At 41.6% G+C, this 24,163-nt stretch overlaps 1 protein-coding gene across 4 annotated transcripts in view; it reads left to right on the top strand.

Annotated features, from left to right (window-relative positions):
* Positions 1-8,008, top strand: part of LOC115655868 (P2Y purinoceptor 8-like) — a 45,179-nt gene extending 37,171 nt beyond the window's left edge. For all 4 annotated transcript variants that reach the window (XM_030571856.1, XM_030571865.1, XM_030571837.1 and 1 more), the window contains one exon: positions 4,845-8,008. In XM_030571856.1, coding sequence (XP_030427716.1) covers positions 4,911-5,984 — 1,074 coding nt within the window. In that variant the 5' untranslated portion in view covers positions 4,845-4,910 and the 3' untranslated portion in view covers positions 5,985-8,008. The remainder of the gene's footprint in view (positions 1-4,844) is intronic.
* Positions 8,009-24,163: the final 16,155 nt, after the last annotated feature.

Here is a 24,163-nt window from a genome sequence, read left to right as displayed (position 1 = left end):
AAGACACACAGCTCGAGAAGGGCAAAGAAATAAAAGGTGGTTCTAGAAAAGAAGGAATCCTCTGAAAGAATCACTTTTCAGGATTCAGCTGTCCAGCCACTTTGTCACTTAAGCCCGAACATAAGCAAGTCCCATCACATGCCTCTGAGAGCTGCCTTAACTGTCAGAACATGTGGGGAAATACAGAGGACACAGAAATAGAAAATGAAAACTTTTAACAGATGAAAACAATAATAAATTTGTAGATCAAGAAAAAATTTACAATCCTGTTTTCTTCTTGCATGTTTAAATTTAAACAGGAAAAACTCAATGGCAAATTAAAAGGATGAGATAATAGAAAAGGAAACAATAATCGTATGTTCAGTCCTCTCTCCCATATCAAGTCCATCTTTTGAGAGCTGCCACAGAAGACCTGGCAGACAAAAACAGAAGACAAGACTTTAGAGAAAAGCACATTGCAATAATGGAAAACCACTAAGTAAAGCCATCACCTCAGTTTGTGGCTATCCCAGAGAATAGCTTAGATTCAAGGTCTCTATTGTAGTTTTCTCCGGCTATGTCGTTGCTGCAAATATAGTGTGTTGTCATATTGAGATAGCTATCTTAATGTAAAATGCTAGTGTAAACAAGGGCACAGGTCATTTTTATTTCTTTAGCTAGACTAGGGCAATGCTAGGTCTCTCACTTAGAGGGTATAGCTCTGTATAGTGATGAAAATAATCAAGGTAAAAGATACAGTGCCTTGTCTCCACTAGGATTTTACATCAAGCTAGCTATCTGCATGTGAAAACATACCTTTTTTTTTTCAGTGGAGATAGAGTCTTATTAACTTAGGCCCTGTTGCAATAAAGCACACACTTAATTTTAAGCATACACTTATGTCTATCCTTATTGAACAAAGCAAATAAGCACATTCTTTAGTTCAATGGGATGTAAACATGTATTTAAGTGCTTTACTGAATCAGGAACTAAAAGCAGGCCATACTATATTTCAGGACAGAAACTGAGATGTAATAATGAGGTTCTTTTCTTCTCTTTTTCTTTGAAAACCCATTGCTCTACCTAGCTACCTACTGAGTATTTCTAATTCTTCTTGCAGAATGGTACCTCTCCCTGCAACTTCTCCATCTTCCTCACATATAATCAGAAAAGGAAATTCATTCACTTGGAATACTGTGCCTCATTGACCAAATGCCCTGTCACCAATCTAGTGATCCAGAGGCTCCATGTAGAATTAAATCCTCGGCTGAATATTTACCAACTGTGTGGTTTTCATTATGTTTTTTTCCTTCTTTGCTTATATTTAGGAAACCAACCTGTCTTCCAGGGATGGAACAATGTCCTTAATACATATGAAACCAATAAAAAGTCTTCTGTGTTGTTTTATGTTTAAGCTTTTCTATTTAGTTTGATGTATTTATTTTATCAGGATGTAATAAATGTGCTATAGAATAAGAGTAAATTGAAAGGCATTCTACTATCTGATCTCAAGCTTTCACTTTCCTTTGATGACCAATCAGAGATATTACAGGAAAGTAAAGAATATTTTGTGTTATCTTGTTATAAGAAAAACAGAGTTTCTCTAATACTCTAGTACTCTCGGATTATCTCCACCCCAGAGACACATGAGGTAAGACACACCTGTGAGGATACCTAGCAGCAAGTTGTCTGGTCTCACTACAGAGGAAATGTGAATTCCTTATGAGTGAGGGTGAGATTGTGCCAGAACTTGTCAGTGTGAAATCTTATTAGTTTTAGATAGGCTTAGACTAAGGCATCCAGTCCAAACCTGAACTCAAAACTTTGTAGATTCACCCAAGACTGAGTATTTGTTGTGCCAGTCATAAGTTTCACACATGCACTTGGTGATGTATTGACTACAAGAGAACAAATGCGTGAGAGGAAAACCATCTGTTTTATTTAGCACTTTCATATGAGGAAAATAGACATTTCTTTTGGTGTTACCCTACTGTGAGAAAAAGCCCACAGACCCATCTCCTTTCTTTTTTTCCCATTTGGATAAGGATATTGCTGTTATTGTGTGATTAACATTTGGCTGCCAATTGGAGGGGCAGGGTGGAAATTACAGCTCCTGTCACCAGAGCTAACATGCAGGTGGTCATCTTTACTCGCACATCAGAAGAAAAATCTGATTTTACATAAGCTACAAGGAGCTGTGGTATTGGGATGTGGCTGACGAGAGACAAGTATGATCAGAAGAAATCCCTTCTATGCTACAACTTCAGAGTGCTTATGAGGACTCAGATCATCTTACCATCACAAGTTAACTGAAATAAATCAACTCATATAACCCTCCATAAAAGTCCATATTAAGACAAGAGGACGCTTAACTGCTTAAAACCCCTGTCTTTTGATATCTGAGAACCCAGAAATTGAGAGGAGTGGCAATGAGACTTTTGCTCCCTTTTCTCTTCCACATTTGAAAACCCCTTAGTCAGATGTTCTGTCTAATTAATAATCCTTCTAATGCACCTGTCAGCAAGGTACAAGCATAACCATGACATTTTAACATGAATATTTTTGTGTATAAACTATGTGTAAAGTTTAAAATTTCAAATAGTTCTTTGACAAATTCTCCCCATTCAACCCATGAAATTCCACTAATTTCAGTTGTGTTGGAAGGATATAACTGAAGGAAAAGTCTTCAGCAGTAAGAAAAATATGTCATGAATAAACCCAACTCTAACCCAAATATGGTTTTAAGCACAAAAATTACTACAATTTTTTTTAACATCACGTATTGAATTTTCAGGTTAGACAACAGGTGACAGAAAAACTGTGGTTGGTAGGAGGACATAAAAATTGTACAGAAAAGCATGAAAATATACACACTAAACAAAAAAAGACACAATATGGGGACAATTAAACTAGATCAACACACTTCAGGCAACTGGCCTTTTTGGTAGTTAGACCATTTAAATTTATCTATGTTAAGAAAAGTAATCAAAGAGGAAGGATAGTCTGCTGGTTAGGGTAACTGTCAAAGATTTGAGGGACCTGGGTTTAGTTCCCAGATTTATCAAAGATTTCTGGTGTGGCCTTGCACAAGTCATTTAGTTTCTCTGTGCCTCAATTCCCTTGCTGAAAGATGTGAATAGTAATGCTGCATGTGTTATGCAGAGGTCAGAGTAGATGATCATAATGCCACCTTCTAGATTTACAGTCTATGAGAAAGCTGATCAGACTTCTGCAATTTTTTTCTGATTCCAGTCATTCTTGTCATCTGTTCTTCCAGTGCCTACTTATATCATATGCCACTGTGGCCCTGATCCAGTAAGACACTTAAGCACAGTGCCATTAGCTTATACTCACATGCTTTAAGTTACACATCCATATAAAGATTTGCTGGATCAGAGCCTACAATAAAAGTTTTTGTAAAAACAATGGACAGACTGAGGGGGGAGAGAGACTTCTGCACGTGCTGCACTTCAACAGTTTTGTGTCAGGAAGTGACTTGGCAATTCCCTCTTAAAAACAGAGGGCCAGTTTCACTTCTGGTGTAACTCAACTAACACGAATGAAATTCAGCTGTGATGCATTTGCTTCTAAGGGTTTTGTGCAGTTGTGATCATGGGATTCAGTTATTTCTTGGCATGTGTTAATTTCTTTTCATGTGAATTGCATATTAGAACTTATCTCTGGGTTCTTGTAGATTCTGCCTCTTGTCTGCCTTGTTCTGTGTCTCAGATTACTTAGCAAGACCCAAACACACTGTGACTACAAACCCTGAGAGGACAAACAACAATGACTGATGTTATCTGTTTGATACAGACCCTTATTAGTATCAAATCTTTTTTAGTACATTTGAATTATCATATGTTAAAAGGATTCCAAGGCTGCTAACTCTAAAAAAAAAAAAAAAATTGGGGAATTTAAGGCTACACAGGGTTCATGCTCTCAACCCCCTCCCTTCTGTCTTTGTAGCCCCTCATAACTCCTTGTCTGATTTTAGCTTGTAAAATCTTTGGGGCAACAGTCATACAGTTTAGTCGATTCTGGCAGAAGTCTAGAAAGTTTTGGGGCACTATGAGAAATAACTAATAATTAAAACATTCATCAATAGTTGCCACCAGCTGGATATAGTGGGTCCTACAGGCCTTTCTACACTACTATCAGTCCCCACTGCTGCCAGTTGCATTAGCCTTGGCCTCATTCTGGGCTCCTGTTATGTCCACCATAGAGTTCTTCTATTGTTATGTGCAGTGTTGTAACCATGTCTCAGGATATAAGAGAGACAAGGTGGGTGAGGTAATACCTTTTATTAGACCAACTTCTGTTGGTGGAAGAAACAAGCTTTCAAGCTACACAGAGCTCTTCTTTAGGTCTGGGAAATATACTGAGTGTTTTCCAGACCTGAAGAAAAGCTCTGTGTGGCTCGAAAACTTGTCTATCTCACCAACAGAAGTTGGTCCAATAAAAGATATTACCTCACCCGCCTTGTCTCATCACAGAGCTAACTTTTGAACTATCATTTCCCTTTCTCTTCTTTGGCTGCAATGCATTCACATCTTTGACCCCACACTGTTGTTGGACAAACATATAAAGTGAAATATATGTGGAATATACAGTGGGAATGGTAAAGGGCAGCCAGAATTTGGGAGTGAAATCCTGTCCCCACTGAAGTTAATGGCAATTTTGCCATGACTTCAATAGGGCTAGGATTTCACACTTAATATTTTCCAAAGCGATGTAATGACAGTTCAATTCAAAAGTAACTTGATATGTGAGTGTAAATAATGCTATTGTTTTACATTTAATTAACAGGGAAAATGTATTTTAACTATTGTTTTGACTTATCTCTTCTCTTTATATTTGCCTTTTAGATTTTAACTGAACTCTCATGATATGATCCAGAAGGCTTTTAAGAATCAACAATTTCCTTTTCCATAATGCATACAAATAAATCCCAACTGGATGATGAAACATTGGCCATGCTTCAGAACAGAGCTATTGCAATCACCCTCCCAGCTGTGTACTCCTTGGTGGCCCTCATCAGCATCCCTGGGAACGTGTTTTCCCTTTGGGTGCTCTGCTGCCACATCAAACCCAAGACCCCTTCAGTTATCTTCATGATTAACCTTAGCATCACAGACCTCATGCTGGCTTGCTGCTTTCCCTTCCAGATTATCTATCACATCAAGAACAACAACTGGATCTTTGGTAAGAGTCTTTGCAGCTTAGTCACAGTGATGTTCTACTCAAACATGTATTCTTCTATACTCACCATGACCTGCATCAGCATAGAGCGGTTCTTGGGAGTGGTGTATCCCATGAAGTTAGTCAAGTGGAGAAGAAAGAGATATGCACTTGCTACCTGCCTGGGCACGTGGGCTGTTTTGCTATTGGCCCTATACCCACTGGCAAGCACAGATCTGACCTATGAAGTAAAAGCACTAGGGATCATAACTTGTTTCGATGTGCTTAAATGGGACATGTTGCCCAATGTTATGGCATGGGCAACCTTTCTTCTGACGCTGTTTGTTCTTCTCTTCCTGATCCCATTCATAGTGACGGTAGCTTGCTACATTGGCACTATTCGGAAGCTCATTCAGACCTCTAGCAGATACGGTAGCAGGCAGAAGACTAGGTCTATTTACCTTGCTGGAATTGTCCTCTTGGTATTTGTCACTTGCTTCGCCCCTAATAACTTTATTCTACTTGTGCACATGATTAGCCGTCTCTTTTTGAGCAAGAGTTTCTACCCTGCTTACAAGCTCACCCTATGCCTCAGTTGCCTGAACATCTGTATAGATCCATTCATTTACTATTTTGCATCCAAAGAATTTTATCAGAAATTTATGCAGCTAATAGGTCATAAGGTACTGCTCACTGACAGTCTGGAGACCAGAAGGGAAAGCTTATTTTCTGGCAGGACAATGTCGGCCAGGTCAATGTCAAGTGGGCCTATGGAAGGGTTAGATGGAGTTAAGGTATGTTTGCAAAGGCAAGAAAGTGTTTTTTAACTACAGACTTCAAATCAGATGTGGGAAGGTAGTAGTAAGTTCTCAGTGGAGAAAGAAAGGGATTTTTCGTAAATGATATTCTGATAAACATCAATGCCCATAGCAATAATAGTCCAACCACAGTGAACAGCAAGTATCTCACACATGTCAAAAATCAGTAACTACTTGCTGGGAAGGAATAGAGAAGGAGTAAGATGAACCAAAATTATCAAAGGAAGAAAGTGATCCAGTCCAAGTCCAGTGATCCAAGACAAAACTGACAAACAAGGATGCAGATAGAATTAATTCTACTGAACACTTCTGAATATGATCAGAAAGCAAGGACAAACCAGATCTGAGATCTCAGTGCTTAACGAAATACTTACGGATCTCACTTATCATACTAAAGGAAAATAATGTTAAAGTGGGTTTGGGGGCAGGGAGTTGCCTTTGTAAATAATATGTTAATTGCTTATAGAAGTATGATTTTCTCTTTTGTGTTGCAGAAAAAGAATGAATATATCTTGCCATTTTATCATGAATATATTATGTGTAGCCACTATGAACTCATCACAACACTTACGTATCACTCGCTTGATTTATACACAGCCTAACCTAACCACATTAACCTTCAAAGAGGTTAGCTTGGTTAATAGTTATTTATTTCAATTTTGTCTATAGAAATATCTCGTAAAATGAAGTAAAAAAGAAAGACCAACGTCAGTACCCTAAACCACATCAACGCCCCAGCTGCTGAGTGGGTTACATCACTGTTAGAACTAGACACTTCTAAGGAGGGAGGTGAAGTGCAGATGGCTTACATGGCAATTTTCTCACAAAGATCCACTACACTAAGATTGCAGAGCTGGCATTCACTTAACATACTTTAGTTGTTTGTTTTACAATGGGCCAAACTCTATGGTCCTGTACTGAAAACAGTTCCCACTGCAGTCAGTTTGAGTATTGCTTTATGTAGTTTATTTTGCTTTTCTCTAGGAGCTAGTTCAGATAATGGTCCAGATTCTCATCTAGTGTAAAGGGGAGTAATCCCATTTATCTCAATTGCATTACACCAATATAAACAAGCTGAAGATTTGTCTCCCGAATCTTGGCATTACCTCATCTGCTTTTGATACTTTACATGTTTGGACTACAGGTATTACAGACAGAAAGAAAGGCACTGGGCAGTTGAAATTTACCAACCTTCCTGCAGCTAGCTCATGTATTATTAGTGCAGTGGTATGTTCAGACCCTCAGTATCCTGTCCCAAAATATTGCATCATACCATGCTACTCCTCATATCTCAGAAATTGAATGGTTGTTTAGAAATACAATAAAACAGCATCTATGTTTTTCTTTTTAATCTCAAATGACTTTTTTCCTATTTTTTTATTTGAAATTGTGCATAATTTCAACACTCATTAAAATGAGGAGCAAATGACACTTGTTAGAGCCAAGCAAGCTTCCCTCACCACTGGGCCAAAACAACTCAACAGTACTTCTAATATCCTAGTGCTTGATCTAACTCTCAGTGAGCTCAGCAGAAAACTTTCCATTGACACTGATATAAGCGTTGGATCAGGCCTCAAGTAATTGGCCAGCATGGAGCAGTGACCGCCAGCTATGTGAACTGTGTGGTAGTTCCGTAACATGGACAAAAACATTTAAAAGGTGCCAGACCACTAAAAATTTATCTGCCTTTTCATCTAAAATATGATTCAAACTCAGCAATACAAATGTTATTAGTTCCAAACATTAGTCTTGTGCACCATCTACTTTCTAACCCATGCTTTGTTATAGTCACTGGATAACCAAAAAACTTGTTTTAGAATTTATAAGGATTTTTCCTACCTATTATCCTCCCTGTCAAAGAGTCAAGTACTGATGGAGATTACAACCAAGATGAAAAGCAACACATATTGGTGCTTTACAGTATAACCTCAGAGTTAGGAAAACCTCGGGGAATTGAAGTTGTTTGTAACTCTGAAATGTTTGTAACTGCAAACAAAACATTATGGTGGTTCTTTCAAAAGTTTACAACTGAACATTGGCTTAATACAGCCTTGAAAATTTACTATGCAGAAGAAATATGCTGCTTTTAATCATCGTAATTTAAATGAAATGAGCACAGAAACAGTTTCCTTACCTTGTCAAATCTTATTTTTTAAACTTTCCCTTTATTTTTTAGTAGTTTATGTTTAACACAGCACTGTACTCTGTTTGTTTTTTTGTTTTTGTTTTTTGTTTGTTTGTTTGTTTGTTACTGGTTTTTTGTGTCTTTGCTGGTGCCTGATTGCATACTTCTGGTTCCAAAGGAGTTGTGTGGTTGACTGATCAGTTCGTAACTCTGGTGTTCATAACTCTGAGATTCTACTATCGTTCTAAAGTTACCTGAAGTGTTTTATGTCACTTCTCAGTAATATTTTTAAGCACTCCATGAAAATTCTGCTTATCTTTAAAAAATACACTCCACATTAACTTTCTTTAAGCACATGGGAAGTTATCTGGTATGGCACCTACAGAAAGAAAAAAAGAAAGAAAGAAAGAAAGAAAGAAAGAAAGAAAGAAAGAAAGAAAGAAAGCAGATAAAGTACTAATTTATAATAATAAGTACACAATGAAAGCATAATATTTTTTAAAAATTAATACTCAAAAGAGGGAGGATGCACATTATGTGAATTTGAGGCATTTGGTTATGTATTCTATTTATTTACTGTGTCTGAGAAGATTCTGAGAACAGATTCTCTTTAAGCTATTCCGCATTCATCATCTAGAAATTCAGTGAGTTTATTTATGTCTTGCAAATGTGCTTATAGGTTTAGTAGCACACGGTTTCACTTTGCTGTTTGAGCTATTCAGCCATCAGCTTTCAAGAATTCCAGCATTCTTGCTATCAAATCGGTGTTCTACACTTATGATGGCAGCAGTTTTGCTCTGGATTACATACTTAAATATCCAGGGGGTTTTAAATTCAAATATTGTCCAATTAAAATGTGTTAATTTCCCCTAGCTCTAGAGCAGATTTTTTTATGTGCTTTAGTTAGGGCCCAATCCTGTCAGGGACTGAATGCTCCGAACTGTCACTCTCTTCAAAAGGAGTTTGACAGTGCAGAAACTTTGCAGGATCAGACCCTCACAGATTTATGGTTTCAGAAATGCTGAAATGGTCTTTCTGCAATAAAAAAGGTCAGCCCCAAGTGACTGAAAATGCGCTGTCCCTCATCCCCATACAGCCCTTCAGACCACTGCATCTTTCTTCTGGTGCACTAATGTCTCAGTCAGGTGCCAGGACTGTTGATTGTTCACCACATTATCTGCTAAATTACCACTATGGGCTAGATCTCAGAGTGCCTACTCCAGGGCTGCCTGGGGGGGGGGCAATTTGCCCCAGGACCCTGGGCCCTGCAGGGCCCCCCATGAGAATATAGTATTCTATAGCATTGCAAATTTTTTTTTATGGAAGGGGCCCCCGAAATTGCTTTGCCCCAGGCCCCCTGAATCCTCTGGGTGGCCCTGACCTACTCAGGCAAAACTCCTATCAAAGTCAGTAGGACTGTTGCCTGACTGAAGAACATAGCATCTGGCTCTATGTACATAGTCTTTAGGACTTGGTAGTGCATGTTGTGAGGGTAATTTGCTATAAAATGTATTTCTGTTTTCATGAGGAGCAGTCTGGGGAGATGTTCTTTGAACCACTGAAAATATTCTCTTGCCACCTTGTTACCCTTCATGTTCAACATGCATACAGGGCCATTTAGAAGGTTTGTGAGGAGCCATGGGATACATTTACGTTTTGAGCTAGAGGTGTAACTTCCAGCTCAGGTAAACATACATATGCTAGCTAACATACCACCTGAGACCCTAGGTATGTGCTTGGGGTGACTAGCCCCTCCCTCCTTAGCTACACGGCTATTTTCAGCTTGCTAGCTCCATCACAGCTAGTGTGCATACATCCACATAAGCTCAACATGACACCCATAGCTTGAAGTATGGATACAGTGCTTTCACTCTGGGGAAAAGTAGACTGCTAAGGAAGTTGGACCTTTTGTTTATTAATTGTTTGGATAGTTGATTACATTTTGGGATGATTGTATAGACTTCTGATTTTTTTGTATTTGCTGTATGATATTGCTGTGAAAATGCCTACTGTAGTTAATAAAATAAATATAAAGGTCCATTTTAAGTATGATTTCTCTGTGTGTGTTTACAATGTATGAGTTACTCCCAACTTGTAACGGGGCAAGGCAGCTAAATATGAAGTAACAGAAGTTTGTTTTCCATTTCTATTATGTCTTTAGATTATTTTTTCCTTTATAGTTTCCTCAGTTTTCCCAAGCATCTTGAAGGCTGAATATTTTGCATTTCTGTTCACTTCTTTTTTCCTTATAGAAACCAGAGCCAGCATTACCATTCACACTTTCCTCAATCAAACTTGTAAAGCAGATTTTAAAAATACCACAAAACAAAACTTGAGCCTTGCAAATGCCTGGGCAGTCCCTGCACACCCTCAGTGTGTCACTACAGGTGTGTGCCCTACCTTAATTTCCCCTAACTGGCAACACTGCATTCACTATAACAAACTGGGGCAAGGAAGAGCCAATGCACATGAACAAATAGCATGTCCCCTTTTTAATAAGGCTTCAGAACAAGAGCTATTAAAACAATTCATAAGGTACATCCACAAAACAAAGTCTCTGAACCTGCTCTGCTAGAGCATGAGAGAAGCCACCTCCCCACTGCAGTCTGTATAACTTCTACTCTTGTCTCCCTAACTTGGCTTCCTCTGCCTATTTATATAGCCCAGGCATTCTTGATTATGCCCCAGGCTGCCCTAGCTATAGGCTCCTGTCTGTTCCTTAAAGGGGCAGTATTCTCTTTCACAAACCTACATTCAGATTTTCCTCATTTGCATGGAAGTGACACTCTGGTACATTTTTGCTTCATTTCATTGCAGTTTGCAAATAAATATTAATGCTCAGTATCTGTGAGTTTTTGGTGTTCCTTAGTGGTAAAGAGTCATCAAAAATACATTCAGCTATATGTGTTAATTTATATTGTATACATTGTTCAATGTATCAAATGCAAAAAGGTTTTATAGATGACACTGTTACAACCTGATCTAGTTCCATTCTCTACCAACACCAACCTTGTGAGTGAAACCATTCAATCCCTAAGCTCCCCCACCTCCCAGGTCTCAGCAGTGACTGGTCACTCCTCCTAGCTGAGGGTCACACAGGTGCCCACCACAGGTGCAGATTGCATATCTGGCACCCTTTTTGGCAGCAGGACCCTGCTGATCAGCCACCTAGACTTGGAAACAGTGCCACAGTCCCTCCTCCCCAGTTAGACATGTGCCCCCTGGAGTCCACCTAGCTGGGTGATCCCTAGTTTCTCAAGTTACTCTGTTCAAGAACCACATGGCAGGTAAAGTAAGGAACACAGGCTTAGCAAAATAACTTCTTAAACACACATTTTACTCTTGGACTGCACAAAGAGCAGTACAGATCTAGGCAAAACAACAAACACTTGAATGCAGTCCCCCACCAGACTGATCTGATCTCTGTTCTTGATCCAAGATCTGTCCATGTTCTGGCTAGGAGAGACTCCCTTTTCTTCCCTGCAGCAGTGGTCAGCTTCCTTTGCTTTACTTTTAAAAGCAACTTCTGACACCTTTTCCTGCTTCTCTTCTTATGCTGGAATTTTCCATTCCCTAACGCTACCTCTCCGGGCTGGTGTGCATAACCGTTGCTAACAGTTAATGGTTCCACTAGTAGCCCTCTATTGTTCCTGCAGAGTAGGACTATTCAAGATAGATGGCACTGTTTCATCTTCTCAGACATCAGTTTGGTCTACACATACATTTTGCTTGCATAGCTATCTTGGTCAGGGATGTGATTTCCTTCCTGCCTCTTACTGATGTAGTACATTAGAAAAAGCCCTGTTGTAGATGCAGTCATGTCAATAAAAAAGTCAATTTGCTAGTATTGCTTACTGTCTTCGGGGAATTGGCATTAAAGAATTCTTTAGTCAGTATAAATTAAATCTCCAGTAGGGAGATTTGTTGGTATAGCTCTACTGGCAAACTCTTTCAAGTGTAGCCAATTCTATAATCTGTGTTTTGCGCCAGAATGGAAGTTCTAATTCACAGTGACTGTCACAGCTCCAACTAGTGTTCATAAAACCAAATGGCATTCATAACTGGACACAGACATATTCCCCAAACAGTCACAGGCGCCCTTTGATAATTGATGTCAAAAGAGAGACTAAGCATTTTAAGGTTCTCAGACTTACTGAAAAACTTTGTCCAACCTCTCCACTTCCCCCACAAAAAAACCACCAAACAAAACTGATAGTAGCCCATGCAGTAATTTTGTGACCATACATTAAATATGAAGTAATCTTCATAACGGTCAGGAAAGCATGGCTTCTGCAACTCTCAGAAAGTTCAGATTTAATGTCATCCTGCCATAATAAATATGACCACAGAGCTCCAGTTTGTTGGACTTGCCACGTCAGAAAGCAAGATTTGGGTTAATATTTAAAAAAATCCAAGATGGAGTGGGAAAGGTTCTGAAAGCTAATTGGAACATTTTGTGCACATCCACATCGATAAACAATAGGATGTTCTAATACCACAACTATGCTGCAGATACAGGGCCTTCAAGGGGTGACTCTGGATTTATGCCAATGTAACCAAGAGCAGAACATGACCCATACTATACACTTCCATGTATTCACAAAGTGACAAAGTGGATTTTGAACTTCACCTTCCCAAATGCTGCCAAATTCTGCTGTCAAATCTATTAACAAGTCTTTACACTATACATCAGTGAATACTTGAGGAGTAAATATAGTTGCACTTTGTATTGTGGCTGATATCAGGTGAACAAACACTAAAGCATATTAATTATTATCAGAGTCCCCTATCTGGTATTCCCCAATGTTGCCAAATGTTGAGATTTTATTTTTTGTGATGTTTAGTGTTTTTCTTAAAGCCCCAGAATTTTGCTGGAATTATACTATTACCCCAAAATCTTCAACTGTCATTTAAAAAGAAATGGAGCTCTTCTGGTAGAAGAGAAAACCTTGAAAATGTGAAGTAAGTGCACTGTGAAGGATGAAAAACCAGAAGGCAAAGAAAAAGAATTCAACATTTATTATTTCAAACAATCTCATGATTTTTGAACATTTTTGATTAGCTGCTCTTATCTGTAAGGCTTGTACATTACCACAACTGGGATTCAAAATGGGACCTTCATGGCCCACAAGCAGTTCTGAGAGGTTAGCCAAAGTAATCCTCCCTTTGGCTAATCTAATTAAAACTGTTCAAAGTTTGTCTGGCCAGCCACTGGCATTAAGAGTGGCTTTCTAAATTTAGGGGAGAAAATTACACTCTGATTCAGAAGGAGCTGCCGGCAAATGTGTTCAGCTGTCACATCATAGTTAGAAACAAGCCAATTGTGGTGAACCTACCAGCATGGAAGGGGTTAAGAAGAGTCTTTGGGCCCAGCTGGCCCCACTCCGTTATACCTGCAGCCAGTGTCAGGCCTGGAGGGGAGCTTGGGGCTGACAGGTGAAAAGGCAGGAGCCATCTGCCACCCTACCTGAGGAAAGGATCACTAGCTTGCGGACTGAGGCAGCCACCAGGGATGAAGCATTGTCTTCTTGGCTGATAGAGACAGAGAAGAGGCCTAGGTGCACCCACCCTGAGAGGAACTCGGGGGACCGAAGCACAGAGACCTGGGGGAAGGGGGGGTTCTGACCCTACCAAACTTATGGCTGCCCTGCCTGGAGAAACCTGGGGACCACAGCAGGATACCACCCAGGGTCCATGAGGGGGCACTACTAAGAGACAAGCCACAACAGGAACTTGGATCATAAGGGCTATGCCCCAAACTAAAGGGAAACAGTAGGAAGTAGCCCTGGGCAGTGAATGTAGACTCCCTGCTGTAGATTCAGTACTCAGAGTGAAATAAACAGGGCCTTGGGTTGGGACCATAGGCATAGTTTGACTTCTATACTTGGAGGGACAGCTTCAGTCAGGCCAACTGTATGGGGTGGGGGGGAGGGAACAAATTCCGCAGCTGCCTGATATTTGCAGTTTGTTGGGGGAGCAATGCCTCCCCTAACCTGCAAACTATGTCCATGATTGGGATCTGGTAGAGTCCTTAGAGACTAAGGCACTTTAATGACAGAAGCAGGGGCAGGAAGCCAGGTATTCCAATCACTAGACCGGTTGGCTTTCCAAGCCCCACATTATGTCACTGAAATGACTTGGTCTCTTAGACCCACTGAAAATCCAAAGTATAATGAGTAAAGCTGGTCCAACAATTCTGAACCTCAAAGTTTTTCAACTAAACAAGGGAATATGATTTTCACAAAAAGAATTTATGACAAATTTTCTCATTTTTGGTTCAAAATGTCAGACTTTGAAGTTTTTCAATGAAAAAAGGGACATGTTGTGGAAGTGGGCTCTTATTTCCACCATCCCAGTTCCTTTTATACCTACCCTGGTCCCATCTCCCTGGGACCCCAGCCACTCTTTCAGCCTCCATCCCCGATTCCCAGCCAGCCTCCGGCCAGCACATCATCCCAATTTCTGCTTAAGTGCCTCAATCCGCTGCCACGTCCCACTTAACCTACCCAGGACTGCAGGACAAGGTTAACAGCTTGCCAGCTTTGCCAGTTTGAGAAGACGCCTGTCCAATGACATTAGGAGTTCCACTGCCAACATAAATTTTGCCTCAGGTTTTTTCCTGGCCCCTAACTGCTGTTGCCGGGCTACAGATGAGTGAGGAGGTAGGATTCCGTGGTTAGTGAATGTCCTGAGACTGACTGGGAGGCCCAATCAGCCTGGTATTCTCTTCCTGTGCACATTAGCAGGATTGCAGAAGGAGAAAAGCAATGCACATGAGGGAGGTATGAAGGGATCCAAGGTGAAGGGCTGGAACCATGGAGCACGACAGGCTGTGGAGTGGTCAAGGCAGGGAGCTGTGATCAGCTGAGGGGCTGGACATGGACATCGGAGACTGCCTGGGTCAAAGGAGCTAGATGGCGTAGCTTTATTTATTGGCTTCCTTTGCATAAACAGCAAGTTAAACAATACTAATGAATAATGTAACGTGTGTATATTTTCACCTTAAATACCAGTGTGCATGAGGTTTTGTGGAGAGGTAAATGTATCTAAAGTTTTCAAGGTTAAAACCAAGCCATTTTTATATTAAAGGGATACAGAAATATAATGTTAGATGTCAGATGACTTTTTTTTTAAAGAATGTTTTTAACTCCTTCATATCCATAAGATACTGAACAGATTTACTACTAATTTTCTAGAAGATTGTCTGTGCACTAACTGTATGTATTGTAAATTTTGTGAGGATACACTTTAATCTTCATATCTAACAAAGAGATTTAGCCCTTGATATGGGACTACTCAGATACTTAAAGTTATGCACATGCTTAAGTGCTTTGCTTGATCACGTCCTTAATCTTTGTTACAACTACAAATCTCAACACAACCTAAATATGAAGCTATCACCTATGCCCTTTTATGTCCTTCATCCTGCAAACACTTACATACATGCTTAACTTCTCATATGCTTAAAGTCAAGCACGTATATAAATGTTTGCAGGAATAGGGCCTTAAACTTTAAACAGAAATGAACAAGAAATTATAGTTATGCTATGGTTGTTACTTAAAAGCTAAGAAGCTTGGGGGATATAGAGCAGGGTTTCAAACAAGGGTCGCCGCTTGTGTAGGGAAAGCCCCATGCAGGCCGAGCCATTGTGTTTACCTGCCCCATCTGCAGATCCGGCTGATCGCCACACCCACTGGCCGCGGATTGATGCTCCGGGCCAAAGGGAGCTGCTGGAAGCAGTGGCCAGTAAGTCCCTCCGCCTGCGCTGCTTCCAGCAGCTCCCATTGGCCCAGAGCCGCAATTGGCTGGACCTGCGGACGGGGAAGATAAACACACCAGCCCAGCCTGCCAGGGGCTTTTGCTACACAAGCAGTGACCCCTGTTTGAGAACCCCTGATATAGAGAAAACTGAAGTAATATACTGCCATCTTGTGGCTAACTAAATGAGAAGCTATTTAGGAAAAAAAAGAACATATTGGTGATATGTATAAGTGTAGGAAACTACTCAGTTAGAGCTAATAATTAATTTTACAGTAGTGTTAATATTTTGCCTGAACTGGCAAATGTTTTATTACCAATATCCTTTGCAAAAGACCTTCACTGGAGTTACACTATTTTTCTTCCTATGACCATCACAGTTTGCAAGGTAAAAGTCTTTGAGGAACAGAGACTTAAAAAAGTTAAATAACTTTTGCTTCACAAAATACTGAATCCAAACTGCTTTATGGGCTAACTGCTGTGCAAATTTTAAGTTTAAACAATGTTTGTTTCATTAGTTGCACAGACCAAACAATAGTTTGATTTTGCCAACTTATTAATTTAACTTGTTTCTGAGTAGAAGCTGTATTTTTTCCACAAAGTTTTCATTCTGGAAAACAAAGTTACATTTATAACAATTAATGTGATAAGAAGAAAAGAAAAAATCTGAGTCATTTTGTTTTAAGGTTTACAATATTTTAGTGACTAATTCTGGAATCCTTTTTCCTTGAAGACTAGAAAGATGAGTCACTAAAACAAGAAATATATTTTAAAACATTGAGCTAGTTTCAGCTCTTAGTTTTACCTGTGTCAAGCTATTAACTTCAGTGTGGTTGCAGAGGTCTAACCGAGAAAATAGAATTTGGCCTATTTTTCTGATGTCTGCAGAATTAAAGGGTTGTTGATGTTTTGGTTTGGTTTTTGGTTTGGGGGTTTTTCTTTACAGAAATCAGTGTTAACTCTGCAAGTACAGTTAAAGGATTACACCATTTGTGGTTACAAATGTCACAAACAAACTGCTTTGTAGTTTCATGAAAAAAAATACCTCCAGCTTTTTTTAAATTTTTTTTTAACATACTTTCTCCATTGTTCCCAGTTTACATTCTCAGGCACATTGCAAAAAAAACCCTCCTGAGTACATTTTATAACATTTAACAGGAAAAAAGTATAGATCTATCAGCTTAGCTGCCACTCACAGATGCTATTTTCTCCTTATATTACTATATTTCTATGGCTAACCAGACTATTAACTGGACCTTCAGATAAAATGTATTTGATCTGTCTCGCAAAAGACCCATAATGTGATTGAAACCCTGACGGAATTAGCATGAGCGTGAGGGTTTATCTTCATTGCAACGTTAACTGAAGTTATTGTTAACTTAAGTGTTGTAGTCTAGCTTGACTGAGAGCAGTCATGCTGCAAAGTATGTGAGCTACACAAAGCAAGTGGATTAGCAGTACAGAGTGGCTTCATCTCCACTGTAATACTAGCCCGAGTATCAGCACCCTGCAAGCTTACAAATGCTAGAGATTTTGAGTGTGTGCAGCTGTCAGGGTTGGGGCAACACTTGAATTATTATATAATTCAAGCTAACAATGGAGTGAAGACAAGTCTGGAACGTGACTATCAAACAGATGTTGCGAGACTTGGGAGAAAAAATACACGGGTGGGGGAATACAGATATATTGACAGAAAGAAGAATTTGGAAGAATTTCCAAATAAGGAAGCTAAAACATTCCCACCAATAGGGATGAAAGTAGGGGAAACCAACTCTTTAAGGCCAAATGTCTGTCACAGAGAAGTGGGATAGAGTTGAGATAATATTTCTCCTTCCCACCAACCCATCAGTAGCCCACTGTGCACATAATATGCAGTTGAGCTTCCCTGTCAGTTTGGGAGGAGTGGATTGGTGATGGGAGAGGGAGGAGAAAGAAGTGGTAGAGCTGAGATAGATTCCCTCACCATAACCTCTCAGCACCTGGAAATCTCGGGGAATTTTCCCGAAGTAAGTTAATGCTGATAGTATGGCTGCAAGAAAGAAAACACAACACACAGTCAACTTGTAGAACTCGTTGCCAGGGGATACTGTAAAGGCCAAAACTATAACTGGGTTAAAAAAATTAAATAAGCTCATGGAGGATAGGTCCTTCAATGGCTACTAGCCAAGATGGTCAGGGATGCAACCCACCCCATTCTCTGGAAGTTCATAAGACACAGAGTACCAGAAGCTGGGACTGGATGACAGGGGATGGATCACTTGATAATTGCTCTATTCTGTTCATTCCCTCAGAAGACAGGATACTGGGCTAGATGGATTTTTGGTCTAATCCAGTATGGCGATTCTTACATTATGTTCTAATATCATTGAGCTAATGTGCTAGCCAAGGCGAGTCAGGTTTCCTGGCTGCTTCCCACTCCAAGAAAGTGCTCACAGCCCTTGAAAGCTGTAAAGGACTGTGACAGGGCAGCTGCCCCTCACTGGCTGGCAAAGGATTAATAGCAGCCCTTGGAGCAGCTGTGCAGAATCCAGACAACTAGAGGAAGGCTTAGAAGCAGCCAATCAGGGCTAGGCTGGGTCCTACAAGAAGGGCTGCTGGGCAAAGAGGAGCTCAGTCTCTTCCTGGAGCTTGAGGGAGAAGGACTGGCTACCTATAGGGAGAAGCACCTGGGACAGAGCAGTGCCGGGCAGGGTCAGGGGAGCAAGCAGATCTCCAGCCTGGCTGGCTCCTAGACTGTGGCCTTGTGTAGCGAAGCGAAGACTCGCTGTTGTGGCACCTCCTACTGGAAGTCTTGGGAATTAGCTCTTCAGCATCAGAGCGCCTCCTGGTGGCCAGTGTCTTGCCTGCTTCAGGTCCCCTGTGTCCCTCCTGGATCCCAATGTCCTTTACCTCAGGGTTCTGACCACTGCAGTACCCCCACATGCTGGGTCTCCCCTCCCAGGCAAACCCCCAACCCTCTCACCTACCTTGCTTCAGTGGCTACTGCCAGTCAGCATCTAGCCCCCACTCACTGGGGCAGACTGCAGTCTGTAATGGCCACTCATCATTGGCAAGGGGTTCGGACCTGCTGCCTCTGCCTATTCCCAGGGTGCACCTCTGTAGCCCCAGTACTGTTGTAGGCCTTCAACAAGGCCTGCAGCATGGGGGTTTACCAGGCTGGAACTCCCCAGCTCACTTGCCCTTTTCCCCAGCACTGCTCCAGTTCAGGTACCTTGCTCTCAGGTAGCTAGCCCTTCTCCCTCCAGGGCTGAAGAGAGACTCCCTGCCTTCTCTCCAGAAGCTCTTCTTATAGTGGCCCAGCCAGGCCCTGACTGGCTATCTCAAGCCCACCCATGGTTGGCTCCCTGGGGCAGCCCTTTCCTAGGACTGTTTTAACCCCGTCAGGGTTGGAGGGGGATGATCACCCCGCTACATCTTGATACAGGGGACAAGTAGGTGCTGGGGCTATGTGGAAGCGGCCCAGGGAAAGCAGGTAATGGCAGAGGGAAAGGAGAGGCAGTGAGCAGCTACCAGCTATAGGGTCCCTGCGTTGGGGCCCAGAGTAGCGGGTGGGCCTTCCCCCCCCCCCTTTGTCACACTGGCTGCCAAGAGAAGTGGCCAGCCAAAGGACTGCAGTTTGCCCCTGAATGAGGGGCTGGACTGGGGCTGCAGTTCACCAGTGCGGTGAGAAGCCGGGCGAAGGACTGCCGGTTCCCCTGGAACGGGGGAGACAATGGAGTTGGGGCACAGCTGGAGGGCCATGCCCTGAAGAGGACACCGTGGTCTGGGTGTGATGCAGTCCCCACAGACAGTGGAGATGGTGGAGAAGTAGTGACGGAGAGTGAGACACCACAAGAGGAGGGCACCCTGCTGATGGACAGAGCTAATTCCTGGAGCAACCAGCAGGAGGCGCCACCGTGGTGAGCATAACACATTACAAGGACACTGAACAATTGTCACACACATAGACCACTCCCCGTGGACTTTCACCAGGCAGTTGTGTTTGGAGCCCATATCACCAGGCTCCTATTTGCTCCCGAATCTTCTTGAGTCTCAACAGAGTTCAGGCACTGACCTTGGCTAGGGTCCTAGGCATCTCTCAGGGTGCAGATCCTATATCTAGCACCTTCTGAGAACTGAGACCCAGCGGTGCAATTGCCCAAGCCTCTGATTAGTGCTGACTCCTCCAAACTCCCCAGAAGTTTAAGCACACCCTCTGGCAAATCTTCACTCTTGTTGGTATGCTGGGTTTACACTTTCCCTCTTCAGGGGAATGTGACAGTGCAAGCCAGACTTGCACAGGATTCTAAAACAATTATTCTTTACATTAGCTAGCAGAAGAAATATAGAGATCTAGATCTGCGGTTCTCAACCAGGGGTCCGCTGTCCCCTGGGCGGCTGTGAGTGGGTTTCAGGGGGTCCACCAAAATAAACCAGAGAGCAGGGCCAGGGTTAGACTCGCTGGGCAGAAAGCTGAAGCCCGAGTCCCCCGACCTGGGGCTGAAGCTGAGCCAGGATGAACACTGACCATGACATACGGGTAGGCATACTTGTTGAAGATACCCTCCATGTCTTGGCAGAATTGCTGACCAGCACCAGCAAGAAGTTTCACACTAAGTAAAGTAAAAATAATATTCAGTTTTTTACTTTTGTACCTATATTATCTCTTTCTTTGTATATTATATATGTGTCTGTGTTTAACTTTATAACTATCTATTTAATATAACTTTTAATCTACTGGATATAAAGAAAAACAGTTGTTGTGGCAAAGGTTGGTCGTGGAGATTTTATTAGATGTTGAGGGAGGCCTCAGAAAGAAAAAGGTTGAGAACCTCTGATCTAGACCAAATAATAAACACACCTGTACATATTTTTCTGCCTCAGTTTCCTCATAGCTCTTAAGCATTCTTTGGGCTTAGGGTAGAAACCTTTGAGGAGTCTGAGCACTTCTTCCGTATGTGGCTCTCCTCTGAATCATGCACTCTCTCACACTGACCTCTGCAAGTGGGAGGAGAAGGACCATCCCCATTGCTCCCAGCAGGGTATGTGAGAGGCAAGAACAGTTTCACCCTGAGCTGCTGGATTCTTTAGCTCCTTCCTCTCCTTTCCCCTTCTGTGAGAATGGCTTCAGGTTGCTGAGGGAAGGGAGAGAGCTTTCTGTAGAAGCTCTAATTGGTTACTCAACCCCAGGAGGTGTGCAAGTGGGGCAGGTAGCCAACAAGAGGTGATTTCTCCCAAGTACCACTCAAATTCACTAGTGGGCCGGACTTTATTTTGTTGCAGCGAGGCTGGCTCCAGCCACAGCCAAAATCCTGTCACTTGCAAAAAAAAGATCATGAAAGTTGGCAACATTGGCCCCTTCAAGATTTAATGACCCTCTGTTGTTAGCTCTGTGTTACCATTCGTTGGAGGTAAAAGAATAACAGAGAAGGCAGCAAACTCCTCATTCAAAATGAAGTCTGCAGACTGACACAGATACACATAAAGAGCCCCCCAATGTCAAACAGAATTCAGAAGTTGTACATAGATTCCCCAAAATATTGCTGTAAAGGAAACTGAACAGCCACTGCCCATGCCCTGTCAAAATAAAATTTGCCTTCAAAGGCAAACCCAATGCTTAAAAGATTCTTAAAAGAGGCTGACTATATTACCTTTTGCAAACAGATCTATTCTGCGGCAGAACCTCAGCAGTTCAGCTGCATGGTTAAATGACTTGAGAGAAGACTGTATCAGATCATTCACAGAGAGTCACCTTTGGGATAACAAAGATAACAGATTAATCACTATTCACCCAGAGCCTTCTGGGAGTACTATTCTGAGCAGGGAAATCCAAGAAGATAGGGCCTACAACTCTTCAGGCTGTAAGCTCATATGCAATGATTTCCTTGACTGTTTGGGAAACAGATTGTGGGCTATTAAAGGAATGATGGGCCCATCCATTGTAGTATGGGATTCTGACCCCTGTTTTTGAAACTTACCTTAGGTCAAAAAATTCCAAATGTGGGTGCCTAAGGTTAGGTTCTCACACCCATACCCTTAAAGCTATTTAAGCACCTAACTCTCATTGGTCTCAGTGGGAATTAGGCACCTAAATGCCTTGAGGCGCTAGGCCCTAAATCAATATTTAGGTACCTATCTATGGCCCTCATTACCAAAGTATCTAAGCACGTCACAGTCTCTACTGAAGGGAAGTGGTATTGTGCTCATGGTACGGATAGGGAATTCACACACACAGAGAGACTAAGTCCACAGAGAGAAACTAAGTCCAAGATCATACAGTAAGTCTGAAGCAGAGTCCAAGGTTAACACCCTAACCACTGGACCATCCTTCCTCTCAGGGGCTTCTCCCCTAAATGTGGCATGACTTTCAAATGTACTAACTTTAGGCACCCATCTATTACTGCATTTCTATATATACACATGATACTGCCACACATGTGATCAACTGCAGCAACTAGGCAGGAGACAGTGCAGAGGGGCCTCCTGAGAGACACACATACCTAGTGAGCCTGGCTTGGAAACCTGCAAGCTTCTATTTGCTAAAATAGAGACTAGACTGGAGAGGGTACCTAGGCAATAGGCACAAAGAGCCCTGATTCTTGACTGGACTCCCCCATGGACTCAAACAACAACCACTATTTTTCACCTTGAACTGTCACTGTTTAAATCTTTGTACCATGGTATTTGCAATCTGTCCCTTTCCTGCCAGCCCTAGTAAAATACCCTTTCCCTTAGCTCAGTATCTGAGTGGTTATGGGATCGGGCGCGGAAGGTGAGGAGTGCAGAAAGTCTCTCCTTCGGCGGCAAGTCCCTCCATCCGAGAGGGACCGAGGGACCCACCGCTGAATTGCCGCCAGTTGTCGGAAAGGAAGAAGGACAGCACGTCTGGCTCTTCGGCGGAAATTCGGCTGTGCGTCCCTCAATCTCTCTCAGGGGGAAGGACTTGCCGCTGTTCTTCGGCGGCAGTTCAGCGGCAGATCCTTCTCTCTGAGAGGGATTAAGGGACCCACTGCCGAATTGCCGCCTAAGAATGGCGGCAATTCAGCTGCAGGTCCTTCCCTCCGAGAGGAACCCGCCACCAAAGAGCCAGATGTACCGCCCCTGTCCCTTGCCTAGGGTGCAAAAATCCCTAGTTATGGCTCTGCCTCCATAGCAGCTCCCCTGGCATCCTGTCATCTCTGTGTAGTGGAACTACATAGTTCTCCTGATAAGGAAGTTTCAGCATTTGCAGAGTCACTGTATCCAAATAAAGCAATTCCAGTAAACCCAAATTTAAATCATTGAGGTCACTCTGAATTTACACAGGTGTAAATGAGAGTAGAATTTAGCCCTTAAAACATTCTCTGATATTTCATAGTTACCACAATGATAAGCATTGTGTAAGAACATAGGCAAAAAGGAAGAGATCTAAAACTGGAATACCAATCTTCCGATACAGTAAAAGCCTTTACAGTTCAGAGCTTTACATTCATCTCTAATTCTTACCTTGCTTTTTAAAAAATCTAGTAGGTATTTGAAAAAGTTGAGTTTAACAACTAACCTTGGATGAGCTAATCTTTGACCAGAATATCCACAGTAGGCAGCCACGTTTCCAATAACTACTGTTGTCAATGTTCTTCATCTCAGTCAACTCACTGGAATCTCATACTTATACTTTAAATTTCTGAAAATCTGCAACTGAGTGGTTTACAATGGTTACCTGTCAATAGTAAATTTTCAGAACTCATAAGTATGTGTGAGACTCATCTACTTCTCCTCTCTGTGTTAGCTTATTTGACATTGCTTAGCTTGTTCTCATAGAGATATTTGAACTTTGCCACATATACACCACCATAAGTAACTATGGAGTCAGGTTGATTAGCAGGAGGGAGGAAAAAAAGTCTTTCAAACTTTTGATTAATACAAGCACTATTTAAACAACTTGATCATTACTTCTTACTTTATTTGAATAAACAGATACAACTCTGCTCTCTAGAGCAGCACATCACCAAAATACAATATCATATCCTGAAATCATATGAGGTATTGTGTGAAATAATAACTTTGGATCAGTAATTATTACGGTTCAAATCCCAAGAAGAACTGATTATTTGAATTCCATTAACTTCAATGGGGAGTTGCAGCAGTTCAGTAGATGCTATGCACTTATTAGGATTTGGTCTGATATTAGAACTCATGGTGAGAAACTGATCAGACTAGATGATCAGAATATTCTTTTCTAATTTCTAAAATCTGTGAAAGTACTCACATGGACAGTTCCATTCACTTTTGGTGAGACTAAGTGTATTGTTTATTGGAATTGTTCATTAACAGGAGTGAAAAGCT

The sequence above is a fragment of the Gopherus evgoodei genome, chromosome 1, assembly GCF_007399415.2.
Source record: "Gopherus evgoodei ecotype Sinaloan lineage chromosome 1, rGopEvg1_v1.p, whole genome shotgun sequence".
Lineage (NCBI taxonomy): Eukaryota > Metazoa > Chordata > Testudines > Testudinidae > Gopherus > Gopherus evgoodei.
This window is presented reverse-complemented; position numbering and strand designations above follow the sequence as displayed.